The sequence below is a fragment of the Phocoena sinus genome, chromosome 3 (genome assembly GCF_008692025.1).
Source record: "Phocoena sinus isolate mPhoSin1 chromosome 3, mPhoSin1.pri, whole genome shotgun sequence".
In the NCBI taxonomy this organism is placed as follows: domain Eukaryota; kingdom Metazoa; phylum Chordata; class Mammalia; order Artiodactyla; family Phocoenidae; genus Phocoena; species Phocoena sinus.
Window position 1 is genome coordinate 5,913,283 of NC_045765.1, and position 18,160 is coordinate 5,931,442.

The following is an 18,160-nucleotide window of genomic DNA, read 5'->3' on the forward strand; positions in this document are numbered from 1 at the left end:
TACACATCTGTATATATTGCTCAAAACTTGTTAAATTGTAAGCTTGAAATGAGTGCATTTAAAATAAAATTTTTTTTCAACTGTTGTAAAATAAACGTAACATAAAATGTACCATCTTAACCATTTTTAAGTGGACAGTTCAGGAGTGTTAAGTATATTCACATCGTTCTGCAACAGATCTCCAGAATTGTTTCGTCTTGCAACGCTGAAACTCTGTACCCATTAAACAACAGTATTTGTCCTTATTTCACACAGCATAACGCTGTAATATGTGTCAGAATTTCCTTCCTTTTTAAGGCTGAATAGTATTCCATTATATGGATGAGTATGTTTGGTTTACCCACTCATCCATTGATGGACACTTGGGTTGCTTCTCCCTGTTGGCTATTATGAATAATGCTGCTATGAACATGGGTATGCAAATATCTTTTCAAGACCCTGCTTTCAGTTCTTTTGGATATCTACCCAGAAGTGGAATTGCTGGGTGACATGGAGTTTCTTGGGGGAGCCTGATCCTCGTGACCTTGATTTCAGTCCAACGAAACTAATTTTTTTTATTTCCTCTTTTTGGCCGCACTGCACAGCATTCGGGATCTTAGTTCCCCGACCAGGGATTGAACCCATGCCCCTGCAGTGGAAGCATGGAGTCTTAAACACTGGACCGCCAGGAAAGTCCCAATGAAACTAATTTTGGACTTCTGACCTCCACAACTGTAGAATAGATGTATATTGTTTCAAGCCACCAAGTTGGCAGGCATTTGTTACAGCAGCAGTAGGAAACTCATACACTCTTCCAAGCTGACTGTCTGGAAATCCATCAGTCTGGTCAACAGTCTACTAGGTATTTTATCTGTCCATAAGTCAGATGGCTCCTGGGAAAGGTCAATGCCTTGCTCTGGGTTGGAGTTTATTTATTTATTTATGGCCACACCACTCGGCATGTAGGATCTCTGTCCCCCCACCAGATATCGAGCCTGCACCTCCTGCAGTGGAAGTGTGAAGTCTTAACCACTAGACTGCCAGGGAAGTCCCCTGGGCTGCAGCTTAGAGGATTCAGAGAAGGGTTGGGGGTTTCCTGGTTACAGCACTGGAAGATTCTGCCTGGCCAGGGAGTTGGGATGCTGTTCCCTCCTGTTCCTGCTCAGTGGATGCTCTCGGGGCTGGGCAGCTTGGGGGCTCTGAGCAGCTTTGGTTCCGGACTCAGCTCTGCACAGAACTAAAAGCTGCTAGCCTGTCACTTCCCTCAGTTGGACAGTTGGATCCGTCTCCACTGGAAATGCTGGGAGAGCCCCCAGGTCCCCAAGACAGGAGCAGGAAGCTTTGGGAGTGCAGGGTAAATTCAGATCAAAAGTCTCCAGTTGATAAAGCTAGGCTGTGTGCACCCCACACCCCCCAAATGGGTTCAGCCATAGCTTACAGTTTCCAACACTCTCTACCTGCAAAGCCCTCCCTTCCCAGCTCCATGTGCGGAAATCCCATTGCTCTTGGAAGGTCCGTCTTCTCTGGATGTATTTCCTGAACATCCCACAGAACCTGGGTGCCCGAGACGAAAGGGACATGCTCATCAGATCCGGGCAGCCCCTCTCCCACCTGTCTCAGGGCCTTGTGTCAGGCTGCCCGTCGTCTCCACAATAGGGTGACAGTCTCCTCAAGGAACAGGGCCAGCACGGCAACATCTCAGCAGAGTTCCTCTCCCTGGGGACACAGGTGGCTCCTTCAAACGCATCATGTATTCCTCAGCCTAGTCACTGGTCACATGGTCCCAGGGGTAGGGATGGGGGTCAGACTCATTCCTGTGTCCCCAGTGCCCTACAGCCCCTGGCCCAATGCAGGTTACCCACTGGGTTTGGGGGGTATCCTAGGCCCCTGAGGTCAGGGTCACTCACATGGGTGACATCAGAGTCTCTGAGATAAAGCTTAGAACAGCTAACCAGAGCCAGGAGCCGAGATTCATTTCTCATTTATTGATGCTCCCTCGGGCTGCAAAGAAAACTCTCAAAATCCCTTGTTTGAGGCCTTCCATCTGCATGGTAAAATAAAGTAAATCAAACAGCTCCATCCTTGACCTTGGTTAGGGAGGGCGATAGGGTCAGATCACAGGGCTGGGGAGCTCAGATTTTGGGGCGGGTGGGGACTAGGTGAGGTCCACGGGTGAGGGGTTGCAGTGAGGCTGAAGCGGAGGTCTCACTGGCCTACGCTGTGGGTGGGGTGGGAAATTAATGGAGGTGGGCGGAGCCAGGACGGTGAGCGGCTCAGGCGATTGGACAAGTGCCAGTGGGCGTGACTCTGGGGCACTGTGGGAGGTCAGCAGCTGAGCCTCTTCTCACAGATCCAGCTGTCGTCCTTGTTGTCGCACGGTGCGTCGTTCCACATCCCCGTGCGGAGAATCATGATGCAGTCCTCGCGCCCCAGCGAGTCATTGGGCTCCCCCTGATTCCAGTGGCTGCAGTGGTTTAGCGGAGGTGCTGCTGGGAGGCTAGGCTGAGGATGGCCATGGGGTCCAGCCTTCCTTTCCGGGGTCTAGCCTGTTTATTGCTTGGGGCTAACCTAGACATCCTGAGGGTCTAACCTGAGCACACGCACCTGGGATCTAACTTTCTAACCCCAGAATTTAACCCTAGTCACTTCCTGGGGTGTAGCCCGCCCATCCCTAAGGAGGCCCTGAGATCTGGCCGAAGCGCTTCTCCTAGGATCCGAACTGTCAGCCTCCCCAAGTCCCTTCCTTCACCTGAAGCTGAGCGGGACTCCGTCCACCCACTGGTAGCCCTGGATCCTGCGTGCCCTGCGCACGGCCCTCAGGCCCAGCCAGTAACCGCGGCCACCAGTGTTCCGACTTAGGAAGCCCTGGGCAAGAGGGGAGACTGAGCCACGCGTCCGGCCGGCCCCGCCCCCAACCATGCCCCCTCAGGTAAACTCCTTCTCCCCGCCCCCCGCCCCCCAAAGCCAGAGCTGCGCACCTGCTCATCCAGGCCCCCGACAATCACCAGGTGCGCTCTGGCGCCCTCGCAGTGGCGCTGCGCCTCCACCCACGTGGCCCGTTGGGTGGAGAAAAGGTAACAGGAGCCCTGGAATGGCAGCCACGACTTGGGGCACTCCTCGCAGGAGCCTGCGGGGTGGCGAGGATCAAAGAGGTGATTTGCTCCCAAATGGAGCAGATGGTGAGGATTGGGGAGGGGAGTGTTGGACCACTGGGCTCAGGGTCGGTGCCACTGAGACCAGGCCAAGGTCAAAGGGGGGGGCCAGGCGGATCAGGGAACCCTGGGGCCCAAGGGCGGGATCCACTTGTCCTCTCCTCTCCCCTTCACCCCTCCGGATCGTGCTCACTGTTTCCGAGCCGGACTCCTTCCAGCGCCCGGAAGAGCTCAGTGCGGATGTTCTCACGGTCCCTACCGGCTTCAGCCAAGCTCTGGGTCACTGCGAGGTAAAAGGAGTCCAGATTATAGCTAGGCTCAGCATCAGTAATAGGGTCATGATTAGTTAAGGTCAGCATCCACTTCCGTAGTCATTGCCAAGGTCAAGAATGACATCACCCATTTTTGGATTGGGTTGTTTGTTTTTGTTATTGAGCAAACAACCCATCCAAAAATGGGAAGAAGACCTAAATAGACATTTCTCCAAAGATATACAGGTTGCCAACAAACACATGAAAGAATGCTCAATATCATTAATCATTAGAGAAATGCAAATCAAAACTACAATGAGATATAATCTCACACCAGTCAGAATGGCCATCATCAAAAAATCTAGAAACAATAAATGCTGGAGAGGGTGTGGAGAAAAGGGAACACTCTTGCACTGCTGGTGGGAATGTGAATTGATACAGCCACTATGGAGAACAGTATGGAGGTTCCTTAAAAAACTACAAATAGAACGACCATACGACCCAGCAATCCCACTACTGGGCATATACCCTGAGAAAACCAGAATTCAAAAAGAGTCATTTACCACAATGTTCACTGCAGTTCTATTTACAATAGCCAGGACATGGAAACAACCTAAGTGTCCATCATCGGATGAATGGATAAAGAAGATGTGGCACATATATACAATGGAATATTACTCAGCCATAAAAGAAACGAAATTGAGTTCTTTGTAGTGAGGTGGATGGACCTAGAGTCTGTCATACAGAGTGAAGTAAGTCAGAAAGAGAAAAATAAATACCGTATGCTAACACATATATATGGAATTTAAGAAAAAAAAAAAAAAGGTCATGAAGAACCTAGGGGTAAGACGGGAATAAAGACACAGACCTACTAGAGAATGGACTTGAGGATATGGGGAGGGGGAAGGGTAAGCTGGGACAAAGTGAGAGAGTGGCATGGACATATATACACTACCAAACGTAAAATAGATAGCTAGTGGGAAGCAGCCGCATGGCACAGGGAGATCAGCTAGATGCTTTGTGACCACCTAGAGGGGTGGGATAGGGAGGGTGGGAGGGAGGGAGACGCAAGAGGGAAGAGATATGGGAACACATGTGTATGTATAGCTGATTCACTTTGTTATAAAGCAGAAACTAACACACCATTGTAAAGCAATTATACTCCAATAGAGATGTTAAAAAAACAACAACAATGACATCAGGGTCAAGGACTGTTATAGCTGGGTAGGGTCCAGTTGCAGTTGGGGTTAGGAGTTGCAGTCAAGGTCAGAGTCCAGAGGTCAGGGTCAGGATGGAGGACACGACTGGGGTCAATGGTCAGGATCACAGGACAGGTGGGGGTCACAGAGGGGTCCGGAGGTGAATCAAGGGTAGGGTAACAGCCGGGGTGAGGGGTCAGGGATCATGGCAATGTCCTGCCCTCACCGTGCTCGCTCAGTTCTTTCAGGGCGCTCTCCTGCTCAATCAGCTTCGACTGTGCCTCTCTAAGCTTGGTGTGCACGGTCTGCAGCTGCGCCTGAGTCCCCAGGCCTGGGAAGGCGGGGCGAGGATGGGGGCGGGACATCTGAGACCAGCCTGCCGCCCCCCGCTACACGCCAGAGGCCCGCTCCCACTCGCCCCCTCCAATCCCGGCCACAAGCCCCGCACCCTCGGTCCACCAGTCTCACAGCAGCTATTGCAGGCTCGGACCTCCTCCTTCAGGACACCCAGCACCGCCGTCTGCTTCGAGGCTGGAACGATCCCCCCGTCCGCCCCACACACTCCAGGTTACCCTCGGGGACTCACAGGACCCTGCCCAACTCCAGGGCCAGCCTAGCAGACTGTGAGGTCCCCACCGACCCACCCACTACCCCGATGCCAGGGTCCAAGACCCTTCCGCCCCCGAACTTTGGGGACCCAAGAGCCCCTGTTCTGCACGTACAGTTTGTCCTCAGTAGATCCTGTTGGCCAAGCAGCGCCCCGCGCTCTGTGGAGGCTGCAGAGAGAGGGGGACTCGGGAACTCTTCCCGCGGCCCGAGGGGTGCAGGGACCCTGATCACCGGACACGCAGAGTGGGTGGACAGGCGTGCAGCGCACGTGATGTGCACACACACCGACGGAGGACAAACACATTCACAGGCACATATGCACACACGTGCGTGCACACAAACTCTGTTCTGACGCGTTCACACTCAGACCCAGGCAAGGGCCTGAGACCTGGCTGGTGTGCTCAGGGACGGAGAAAAGGTCTATGTCCCCAGGGGGGCTGGACACGACCTCCCCCGTCATCCAGTCACTCACCCTTGGAAAACAGGACGCTCAGAACGAGGGCCCACAGGATTGTGACCACCAAGAGAGCCAGGGCCAGGAGGAGGGGTCTCTGTCCCCAGCGTCCCCAGTGCCCTGGGATAACACAGATGGACTCCTGAGTTCCTCCTGAGTTCCTCCGGTACCAGGACCACCCTGGATCCCTGGGTCCTGAGGACTGAGCCCTGGATGCTTGGGTTCCTCTCAGGAAACTGAGATTCAGAGAGGTACGGTAACTTGCCTGTGGTCACACAGCCCCTAAGTGGCGGAGTTGAAATTTTAATCCAGGTCCAGCTGGCTCTAGGGCCTGTGGTGTCTCTCCTGCAGTCACTACTTAGGCCCTCTCTGGGCTGGTCCTCTCCATTCTCCCATCAAACCCCAAACCCCTGGTCAGAGAGGGACCCCAGGGGACCTGTGAGGCAGCCCCATTGCTCATACCTCCGGGGACCTCCTCCAGCCTGCCGTCCCACCTGCTGTACCCGGCCATGTCCATGGTGAACAGACATCCGGCTCTGGGAGTAGATATAAAAGTAGCCTCATCCCTCTCCCCGCCCCACCCACCCTCTTCCTTCCTTCCCGTCTCCTGTGTCTCAATTCCTGGTGCAGAGAACCACTGACGAATCACAGCGATGGGCCCTTTCTGGGCTGGGCTTGGCTGGGCTGGGCTGGGCTGCAGTAAGGGTGGGGCGGGGAGGGGAAGTGGGGAGCTGAGGGGGGTTGAGGGAGGGTAGAAGGAATGGGGGGAGTGAAGTGTGTGTGTGTGTGTGTGTGTGTGTGTGTGTGTGTGTGTGTAGTCCCAGCCTCTTGGGCGCCCATCCCCAGCCCCGACCATCACCAGGTATGTGCTCCAGCAACAAGTTCCAGGCTCTGCTGGGGCTTCACTTTGGAGCTCGGTCCGCATCACTTATAGGTCTGGCATTGGCCTTCCTCCTGAGAGGGGCAGGCTGAACCCAGCCAAGTTCAAGGCGGCTCCCTGCGGGTACCTGAGAAAGCCCCTTCAGGTGTGCCCCCCCCCAACCCCACGCCAGCTGCTCATGGCTCCTCTACTCCCCTGCAGGTGCCTGCCAGGAGCTACCTTTGACCCTGACCTTCATTCAGTCCTCTTCGACTAGAAGGGAGAACACAGCCAGTTGTTCCATGGAGGCCAGCTAAGCTTCTGGACTCTACTATTGGGTGTGTGTGTAGGGTGTCCATATGCAGCTTCTAGAAGCCTCTGTTTTCTCCTCTGTGCAAAGGGGGACAGTGACAAGGCCTCCCTCCAAGGGATGCTGTGATAAAGAAATGAGGTTATGCATGGCAAGCCTTGGCACCATCCCCAAGCACAAAACCCTCCAAATGTCATTCATTCTTTCAACTAATATTGGACACCTACCACATGCCAGGCATCGATCAAGGAACTGAGGATACATCAATGAACTAAAGAAGAAAGTTCCTTTTTTCTTGGAGTTAACATTCCAGTAGGGGGTGGGGAGAGACAGATAGTCAATAATGAACATAATTAAAAGGTAAGTTGGAGATTGGTTCAAGATGGTGGAGTAGAAGGACGTGCTCTCACTCCCTCTTGCAAGAACACCAGAATCACAACTAATTGCTGGACAGTCATCCTCAGGAAGACACTGGAACTCACCAAAAAAGATATCCCACATGCAAAGACGAAGGAGAAGCCACAATGAGACGGTAGGGGCCGCAATCACAATAAAATCTTATCCCATAACTGCTGGGTGGGTGACTCATAAACAGGAGAACACTTATACCACAGAAGTCCTCCCACTGGAGTGATGGTTCTGAGCCCCACGTCAGGCTTCCCAACCTGGGAGTCTGGCAATGGGAGGAGGAATTCCTAGAGAATCAGACTTTGAAGGCTATAAGACATTGATGAAAGAAAGTAAAGATGATACAAATAGATGGAGAGATATACCATGTTCTTGGATTGGAAGAATCAATATTGTGAAAAGGACTATACTACCCAAAGCAATCTACAGATTCAATGCAATCCCTATCAAATTACCAATGGCATGTTTTACAGAACTAGGACAAAATAATCTTAAAATCTGTATGGAGACACAAAAGACCCCGAATACCCAAAGCAGCCTTGAGGGAAAAAATCGGAGTTTGAGGAAACAGACTCCCTGACCTCAGGCGATACTACAAAGCTACAGTAATCAAGACAATATGGTACTGGCACTAAAACAGAAATATAGATCAATGGAACAGGATAGAAAGCCCAGAGATAAACCCATGCACCTATGGTCAGCTAATCTCTGACAAAGGAGGCAAGGATATACAATGGAGAAAAGACAGTCTTTTCAATAAGTGGTGCTGGGAAAACTGGACAGCTACATGTAAAAGAATGAAATTAGAACACTCCCTAAAAGCAGCCTAAATGCCCATCGACAGACGAATGGATAAAGAAGATGTGGTACGTATATACAATGGGATATTACTCAGCCCTAAAAAGGAACGAAATTGGGTCATTTGTTGAGATATGGATGGACCTAGAGACTGTCATACAGAGTGAAGTAATTCAGAAAGAGAAAAACAAATATCGTATATTAACGCATATATGTGGAACCTAGAAAATGGTCCAGATGAACCGGTTTGCAGAGCAGAAATTGAGACACAGACGTAGAGAGCAAACGTATGGACACCGAGGGGGGAAAGCGGCGGAGGGGTGGTGGTGGTGGTGTGATGAACTGGGCGATTGGGATTGACATGCATACACTGATGTGTATAAAATGATGACTAATAAGGAGTAAATAAATAAACATTTTTTAAAAAAGCAAAAAACCAAATGAATAAGTATAACAACAACAAATCTTGAGGAAAAACCAAGCCACCTGCCTGGCAAATGTCAAAGTGTTACCATCTGCCGGTAAAAAATAAAGTATTTTAAGTTCAGCTTAAATTAAATTTAATTTAAAAGTAAAAGGTAAGTTGAATAGCATGGTGGCTCTCAACTGAGGGCAATTAATCTCCCCAGGGGATATAGAGCAACGTCAGGAGACATTTGTGCTCATCACAATTGGTGGGTGTGCTACTGGCATCTAGTGGGTTAGAGACTGATGCTACTCAACGTCCTACAATGCACAGGACAGGCCCCCACAAGCAAAGACTGATCAGTCCCCAGTGTTCATATGCTGAGGATGAGAACTCTAATATTGTGTATTAAAAAGTCACAAGTGCTACGAAAAAAAAATTAAAGGAAGACAAGTCAAGTTGGATAAAGGACCCTGGAGTGCTGGGCTGGGGCAGTGACCAGCAAGTAGGGTGGCCAGGGTTGGGCTCGCTGAGATGAAGAAATGTTTTTATTTTTGTTTTTTTGTAAGGAGCACTTCTTGCATTGCAGCCCCCCTTGTAAATGCATACACACACCTTCTGGCATCCTCTCAACAACCCTCAGAAATAGCAAACCATATCCACTTTGTGTTTAAAAATTTTTATTCGATGCCTATTCTCTTGCCTTGTTTCAGGAAGGCATGAGAGAGACATATATGATAAAATAAAATGAAAAGATGAGAATTGTTTTTTTTTAAAGGAAGACACTCACTAGTATAACTCAGAGTCACGTGTTCTACACCGTCTTCCCAAGGTCCCCAGTGGGATTCAGCTCCTGAGCACATCCTGTATTGGCTCCTTTCCTTCCCTCTCCCACTTCCCTACATTTCTCCAGGGACTTCTAGAACCACCGCCCAGGTAAATTACAAGTCCTCAAATCCTTATCTTAGGCTCTGCTTCTGGGGTGACCCAAAGACTCCTTGACCGTTTCTACAGACCAGCAGAGTAACACACTCAGCCTGGCAGGGCTCCATAAGAGGTAGCTGCTATTATAATTATTTTGTTGTTGTTGTTGTTGCGGTACGCGGGCATCTCACTGTTGTGGCCTCTCCCGTTGCAGGGCACAGGCTCCGGACGCGCAGGCTCAGCGGCCATGGCTCACGGGACCAGCCACTCTGCGGCATGTGGGATCTTCCCGGACCGGGGCACGAACCCGTGTCCACTGCATCGGCAGGCAGACTCTCAACCACTGCGCCACCAGGGAAGCCCTACCTGCTATTATTTTTGCTGTTGATATTATGATCTTTCCATGGTTGCCATCCAAGATCAACTGGGACCTCTAGTTGAATGAATTGTCCAGGTTCATGGAGAGAGTCTGCCGGAAAAGATTTTAGAATTTCTGATTTGTAGCCCGTTTTCCTGGTGGTAATTATAAGGAGGGTTGTCAGGGGATGATGAAACTGGATTGCTTCAACTTCACGGGAAGGACTCCAGAGCTCATACAGGAAAGGCGGCTTGCCCAAGGCTACACAACCAAGAGGTGTTGGTGCCCTGACGCAAAGCCATGTTCTTCCGCCACAGAGACAATTCTCGTAGCTATTATGGGAGACTGAAAGATCCCAGCCAAATCCCACCCATCTCCTACACAAGCCTCCCTGCGATGTGACTTCGTTACTCCTCATGTCACGTGGAATCAATTTCCTCTCACTCAGAATCTGGACCATCCACGTGACTTGCTTTCAAAAGTGGGTGTGAGAAGAGCCACCACGTGACTTCCGGGTCTGGGCCCCAGTGTGCTTTGCGGCTTCCGCACATGAGCTCATGGGATGCTACAGGTCTCCTTGTTAGAGAGCCTGGCTTTGATCCGTGAGGATGAGAGGCCACATGGAGGGGAAAGCCGTCCAGCTGGCGGCCGGCAACAAAGGTCCTCTTGGCTCTTCCAGCCGTTCCAGCTGCCATCCCAGTGCAACAATGCAACAGATTCTAGGCTAGACCAGGAAAGGAGTCGCTGGGTAAACCCATGGAATTGTGAGTTTTAAGCCCCAAGTTGTAGGGTGATTTGTTATCTTGCATAAATAACTGAAACAGTCATAAACATAAACAGGCACATTCTTGTATTCCAAGCAAACGCAGTCTGGAGTACGGGGTGAGTAGGGAGGGGAGCCCCTTTCGCCTGGCAGTTGGGTATGTCAGAGAATGTTCCAAGACAGAGCAGACGGGCCCTTTTTTCCTTTCAACCTGGACGTTCTCAGAAGCGTGACCCTTGTCTCCAGAATCTCAGCCCCCACTCAGGTGTGAATGCAGTCATTTGGTTTCTGGCACTGCAGCTTTCCCAGTGACTTGGGTTGACCACAGCAACTGCTTCTACTCGGAACCAGGCATCTTGTGGATTTCTCTGAGGCACATTACCTGGTGGTCATGCCAAACTTCCTGTGGCTTCTGGGACACCTGCTTGTCTAGTGTGTGTGCTACTCTATTGCAGACTCTTTCCTAGGCACTGGAGATTCAGCAAGGGACAGAAGTGGCCAAAATTCCCATTTTTAATGGATATTACAATCTTGTGGAAGGGAAGACAGTAAGCAAATGAATATGTACTATGTATTCTAGTGTCATAGAGCAATAAATATATACACTATCCTATACTATCCCACCAGGGATGAAGGAAAAATGAAGTAGTATACAGAGATAGTGAGTGATTTGAGGCAGCTGTTTTAGGATGGCCAGGAAAGGTCTTTCTGAAAATGCAATATTCTTTGGAAAATGGTTTGACAGTTCTTCAGTCAGTTAAACATAGAATTACCACGTGACCCAGCAATTCCACACATAGGTATGTACCCAAGAAAAGTGAAAACATACATCCACACATTGTACATGAATGCTTATAGCAGTGTGATTCATGATCGCGAAAAAGTGGAACTAAGCCAAATGTCCATTAACTGATGAATGGATAAACACGATGTGGTACATCCAAATGATGAAATAGCATACAGCCTTAAAAAAAAGAACAAAGTCCTGATACATGCTGTGACGTGGATGAACCTTGAAAACATTATGCTAAATGAAAGAAGTCAGATATAGAAGACCACATATTGTATGATTCCATGTATAAGAAATGTCCAGAATAGGCAAATCTATAAAGGCAGAAAGTAGATTAGTTATTGTCTAAGACCAGGAGTGATGGGGGAAACTGGAGGGTAATGGTTACGGGGTATGGGGTTTCTTTTCAGGATTATAAAAAGTTCTTACATTGGTTGTGGTGACAGACACACTGTGTGAATATAATAAAAACCATTGCATTGCAAGGGTGAATTATATGGTGTGTGAACTATAGTTCAATAAAACCAGGAAGATAGGGAGAGTGAAACATGGGAATAGCCATGAACATTTTGGAGGAAGCACACTCCAGCCAAAGGAAATAACAGGTGCAAAGGCTCAGAGATTTACTGTCATTTATTTAATAGACATTTATTCAACACCTCTTAGGTACCAGACACAGTCCAACGGCTGTGGATATCGCAAAGAACCAGCTGCAATCTCTGCCCTCATAGAAGTCACACATAAAACCAAGAATTCCAATTACTATGTTACTGAAAGGAAATGTTCCATAAACTCATTTCTTTTTCTAATCAATGGCTTTCTATCCTACTTTCCTAATTCGCAAGCAGCCCAGGTTTTCCTTCTTTTCTCTTGAATTGTCCAAGAGTCTTTAGGGACCCTAAAACCCAAGTGTGGGAGGAGAGGGAGCAGAAAGGTTTCCACCCCAAGTGGAGACTGGGTCTGAATCAGACCATTCTTGCAGCTCCTCTCCAAACCACACAGTGGCGCTGTTGAAAACTGGTCTCCAGGGTCTGACCAATGAGATGGGCAGCCTTTTGGGTCCAGATACCCACAAGGCAATGCAGTCCTTTGCAGGAGGGCAATTATAGTCCCCCCAAGGGACATGTGGGCTGAGATACAGACCAGGTACCCACCATCGCAGGAACTCCTTATCTTAAGTTGCACACAAATTCATTGACCAGATATTTAATGACTGCCTACTATGGCCTCTTATGCATTCATTTAACAAATATTTCTTGAGCTCCTACTATGTGCCATCCCCTGTTGAAGGCCATGTCATGGCAAATAAGACAATCAACCCCAGCCCAGCTGGATCTAAATCCAAATATTTGCAAAGCCAAACTTTGGGGAAAATATCCGGTAGAAAGGATTTCTTAGAAACAGACTCACAGGGACTTCCCTGGTGGTTAAGAATCCGCCTGCCAATGCAGGGGACATGGGTTCAAGCCCTGGTCCGGGAAGATCCCACATGCCGCGGAGCAACTGAGCCCTTGCGCCACAACTACTGAGCCTGCGCTCTAGAGCCCTCGAGCCACAACTACTGAGCCCACGTGCCTAGAGCCCGTGCTCCGTAACAAGAGAAGTCACCGCAATGAGAAGCCCGCGCAGCGCAACGAAGAGTAGTCCCCGCTCACCGCGACTAGAGAAAGCCCGCGCGCAGCAACGAAGAGCCAACGCAGCCAAAAATAATTAAATACAATAAATTTATTTTTAAAATTAAAACTCTATTAAAAAAACCTGATTTGTCAAGTGAAATCCTTAATGGCTTCATTTTCAATCCCTTGTTATCCCCCCCTTCCCCACCTTCTCTCTCTCTCTCTTTTTTCCCCCTTAGTTAAGAAAAAGTCTTTACGTTTTTATCACTGTTTACGTTTTAACTCCTTTTGCTCCCTCTCACTGAATCTCCTTGTGGCTTTTGATTGTGTTCCCTGACTCCTGGAGATTTTGAATATCAGTATATGTTGATTCACTCTTCTGGTTTGATTTTCTATAAATTTTACTCTTTTACCCATCTTTTTCTTCTTTTTCTTATTAATTTATAGAACTTCACTAGTGAATAAGTAAAACTTGGTGGGCACACACTCTGAAACAAATGAGTAATAAACTAGTTGCAGAGGCAGCCGTGGTCTAGATCCCAATAACCTAGGATGGCAAGAAGCAGAAACCACTTGAGATGCATAGCGCCGGGACATTTCTGTAACTTACACACACAATCACACCAAGTGTGTAAGGATGTGTATCGCCCACGTCATGATCTTGGAGAGGCAGCAGCAGTGAACGGTGGCTCGAAGCGAGATCTTAGTTCCCTGCCCAGGAATTGAACCTGGGTAGCCTGGATGAAAACCAGGAATCCTAGCCGCTACACCAGCAAGGGCTAGAGGCTAGAAGCAAATTTCCCCTGGCTCTTACTCCCATTGAAAAACGCATTTAGCAAGGAGGCAAAAACTGTAAAAACAGGCACAAAGTGTATTATTAGAGACACCGCACAGCACAAGTGGGAGAGCACATAGAGAGGCAGTTTGTTTAGTTAAGACAGAAGCAAGGCAGAGATACACACCTGTAGACAGAAGGGTGTGGGCATCCTCCCTAATGAGGAGAAATGCAGTAAAGAGGCTGTTCCATCATTTATATAGGGCAGTTCTTCCGGGTCTCTGTTTACCTCTGGCCAACTATCTGGTTTCTTTTTCCACACCTGACCTGCCCTAGGACCCCCCCCCCCCCAGCATGCGCCTACAACTTTTTTTCAAGATGGATTCCAGCCCAGAGGCCTATAAGGGGCCTTGGCATCACCTATCGTGGAGTGGTGCCCCCTCTTTTTGGACCCCCAAGGAGCCTGTGCAGAAGCACAGGTGAAGTGTCTCCCTTGCTCCAAGGATGGGACATATGTGACCTCTTGACCTTTTCCTCAAGCAGGGTTTAGCCCCTCTCTGTTCCTGCCCTGACTGTTATCTTAAAGTGTCCTCGGGAGACAAAGCCTGGTTATTTACGCTGTTTCTGTTGTTATTTCCATCTCAAGGTGCAGACAGGAGGCCAGGTGTAAGTACCTAATCTGGAGCGCATCTATCTCCTGCCTCAGTCAGAGAGGCTGCCTGTAGTACAGAGTGGGGAAGAATGGTTAGACATTAAAAGTCAGCAGTACTCAGAGACCAATGCAGGGCTGAGAAAGATTATTGTCCACAGAATGGGAGGGTCCCGCTCCCCTTCCTAGAAGTCCTCTGGTTCGGGGACACAAGATCCATCTTGCTTTTGTCATCAGAAATGGAACGTGAATCAATAGGGGCTGACAGCTGCCTTACCAGCAGGAGGTTACAGTGGGGCAGGACCTTCAGGGAGGGCACACCCTCCTCCTGGGGCTGTCAAGGACAGCAGTACTCAGGGGGGATGAGGGCTCAGTGGGAGGAAATGGAAGAAAAACAAAATCCACAGGCTCAGTGGGAGGAAATGGAAGAAAAACAAAATCCACAATCTCACCAGAATATGTTCTTAGGAAAGGATCTAGATGGAATGGATTCATCAGCCGTTATGGAGGAGAAGCAGTGAATTTGTTTGGGGGCACGAGAAGAGGTTTTCTGAAAGAGGTAGCACTGGAACTGGACCATCAAGGACTTGTGCACTGTTGACAGAAAAAGGAAGGGTCTACCAGGCAGAGGGCACAGCCGAGGCAAAGGCAAGGAGGCAGGAACATGGGTCTCTCTTGTATATACCTGTAGCTGATGCTGCCTTGGGGAGGTCGGGGGAGATGTCCAGTGTTGCCAGGCAACCAGAAGGCTGTCCACTCCCTGTCTTGTGCCCAGAATTTGTCACAGGGGAAATTAAAGGGAAAGGGAGGTCCCAGGCACAAGCCAGGCCACAGCCCTCTAACCTTTAGCCCTGGCCCACTCCAGGGAAGGGAGACCCATTGGGGGGGGGGGGGGCGGGGAGCAGGGAGGTGGGAAACATGTGACCAGGGACTTTAGAATACCATTTTTTTATAAATGAATTTTAAATTAATTTTTATTGGAGTATAGTTGCTTTACAATGTTGTGTTAGTCTCTACTGTACAGCAAAGTGAATCCGCTACACGTATGCATATATCCCCTCATTTTTGGATTTCCTTCCCATTTAAGTCACCTGACCAGGGACTTTAAAACCATGTGATGAGTCTGGGAGGCACAGGGGACTATGAGGACCCCTAGAGGCATCTGACTCAGCCTGGAGGATCCTGGAGGACTTCCAGGAGGAGGTGATGCCTGGAGAAAAAAGCCAGAATTATTCTGGAGGATGAAAGAGTGTTCCTAGCATGATATTAACACTTGGAAAGATTGGGAGAAGAGAGGGCCTATGACTCTTCAGAGAAGCTGAGGCTAATTCAGGGGCAGTAGTCTGAGAATGGGGTGCCAGCTGGGGCCAGATCATACAAGGACTTGAATCGTGGAGACAAGGGGTTTGGACTAGTATGAGAGGAAAGTGAAAGTCATGGGATTCAGTCCCAAGGCCAAGACCACTCTGTGATTTCCATTCTCTCCAGAGACTGGAAGCTCACTACTCACCAGGGAACCCAGCTCAGGGCAAAGGGTATCTTATGCTTTGGTTGCGGCTGTTAGTTTTGGCTTTGCTTTGGGAGTGCTTTATTTATTAAGCACGCACAAAGATATGCCAGAGAAAAACATGAAAACCTGCATGCCTTTCACTCAGCTTTATCAGGTTTTGACTTCTTCGTGTTTTTGAGATCTTCTTAAAAGTAAATAAATTATAGCTGATAGCCCCATATGCCCCCTCTGGTCTTATTTCTCTCCTTCCTTTCCCAAGGAAAATGCCCTCCCGAACTTGGTGTTTATTCTATTAAAACCTTTCTGAATTATGTGTGCATTTAGACAATATATGGGGTTGTTTTGCACATCTGGAAGATTTACCTAAACGGTACCATGTGGTCTACATCCTTCCACAATTTATTTTTGTCCCCTCCACATTGCAATTATGAAATATATCTATTTAACACTCATTCCTCATTAAAAAAAAAAAGATAAACACAAGAAAACAAATGCTGAAGTAAACAAAGAACAGGATAGAACTTCCTTCATTTGATAAGTGGCAATTTCCAGGAACCCACAGAAATGTCTTACTCGTGAATTATGAAAAACATTTTTGGTAAAATCAAGAACAAAATAAGGATGCCCATCTTGCTATTTCCCCAGTGCAATAATAAATAAGACCTAAAATTTTTGGAAAGGAAGAGTGAATGTTAACAGTGATCATATTTCCAGAAAGTCCTAGGGACTTAACTTCTGGACTAATTAAAGGACTCACCAAGATTAATGTACAAGGGAGCAAGCTTCTATGTTCTAGCAGTGAACATTGGAAAATAAGAAACAAATCCTCTACCTAATATAAGAAAATCCCTTGAACATTAAAGAATAATCATAACAAGGCTATGAATAAAGCTGTTATTCTACTAAGAATGTGTCTGAACAAATCCCCAAAAGAACACTCAGTATTTTAAAGAGTTTAATTCTCCCTAAATGAATGGATAGATTAATGCTATCCCAATTAAAATCCTAAATAGATTTTTTGATAAAATTCTTTTATTGTGGTAAAATATGCTTGACATAAAAATCTACCATTTTAACCATTTTATTTATTTTTTAAAAACTGAAGTAGAGTTGATTCACAATGTGGTCATTTTAACTTTTTTTTTTTTTTTTTTTTTGCGGTACGCGGGCCTCTCACTGTCGTGGCCTCTCCCGTTGCGGAGCACAGGCTCCGGACGGACGCGCAGGCTCAGCGGCCACGGCTCATGGGCCCAGCCGCTCCGCGGCATGTGGGATCTTCCCGGACCGGGGCACAAACCCGTGTCCCCTGCATCGGCAGGCGGACTCCCAACCACTGCGCCACCAGGGAAGCCCTTAACCATTTTTAAATGAACAGTTCAGTGGCATTAAGTACATTCACGTTGTCGTGCAACCATCGCTACCATCCATCTCCAGAAATTTTCCATCATCCCCAACAGAAACTCTGTCCCCATTAAACACTCACTTTCCATCCCCTCCTCCAGCCCCTGACAATCACCGTTCTACTTCCTGTCTCTATGAATTTGACTCTTCTAAGTACTTCATATAAGTAGAATCTTAAATAGATTTTTTTGAGTCTTTTTAAAGAAACTTAATTTGGAAATAATTTTAGAACCACAGATGAGTTGCTACCAAAATACAGAGTTTGGTGTACCCTTTATCCAGCTTCCTCTGTCAATAACATCTTACGTTACCATCGTACATTTGTCACGGCGAGAAAATTCCTACCGGTACAATACTATTAACTAAGCTCCAGGCTTCATTAGATTTCATGGTTTTCCACCAGTGTCCTTTTTCTGTCATAGGATTGCATCCAGGATCCCACACTATATTTAGTCATGGTGAGACCCTGTAACTCACATTGGGATTTGAACCCGCACGCTGGGACTCGAACCCAGCCCAAACCCAGATTGGGACTTGAACCCCCAGTCATTTAACTGAGATCACACACCTGGTCTCAGGGCTTAATGAAGTTTAGGTTCTTGATGTCTCATCGCAGAAAGAATTCAGTGAGAGACAAAATGATAGGTAGGAAGTGGATTTATTTAGAGAGAAACACACTCCACAGACAGAGTGTGGATTATCTCAGAGTGCGAGAGTGGCACCAGGGTATGGGGTGGTCAGTTTTTGTAGAGGTGGGTAATTTCAAAGGCTAATGAATGAGAGGAGAATTCCAGCTATTTGGGGGAAGGGGTGGGGATTTCCAGAAACTGGGCCACAGCCCACTTTTTCACCTTTATGGTCGGCCTTGGAACTCTCATGACGCCTGTGGGTGTGTCATTTAGCTTACTGATGTGTTACAAAGAGCGTATACTGGGGCTCAAGGTCTAGT

The 18,160-nt window shown here is 48.2% G+C and overlaps 1 protein-coding gene across 1 annotated transcript; it reads right to left on the bottom strand.

Moving 5' to 3' along the window:
- Positions 1-1,946: 1,946 nt before the first annotated feature.
- LOC116751809 (C-type lectin domain family 4 member G-like) lies at positions 1,947-6,213 on the bottom strand. Its single transcript, XM_032628143.1, has 9 exons — positions 6,107-6,213; positions 5,663-5,764; positions 5,304-5,357; positions 5,050-5,112; positions 4,808-4,912; positions 3,325-3,414; positions 2,958-3,106; positions 2,729-2,844; positions 1,947-2,443 (listed from the first exon to the last, which is right to left on the bottom strand). Exons 1-9 carry the CDS (start codon positions 6,159-6,161, stop codon positions 2,305-2,307), a joined length of 873 nt encoding a protein of 290 aa, XP_032484034.1. The 5' UTR covers positions 6,162-6,213; the 3' UTR covers positions 1,947-2,304.
- Positions 6,214-18,160: the final 11,947 nt, after the last annotated feature.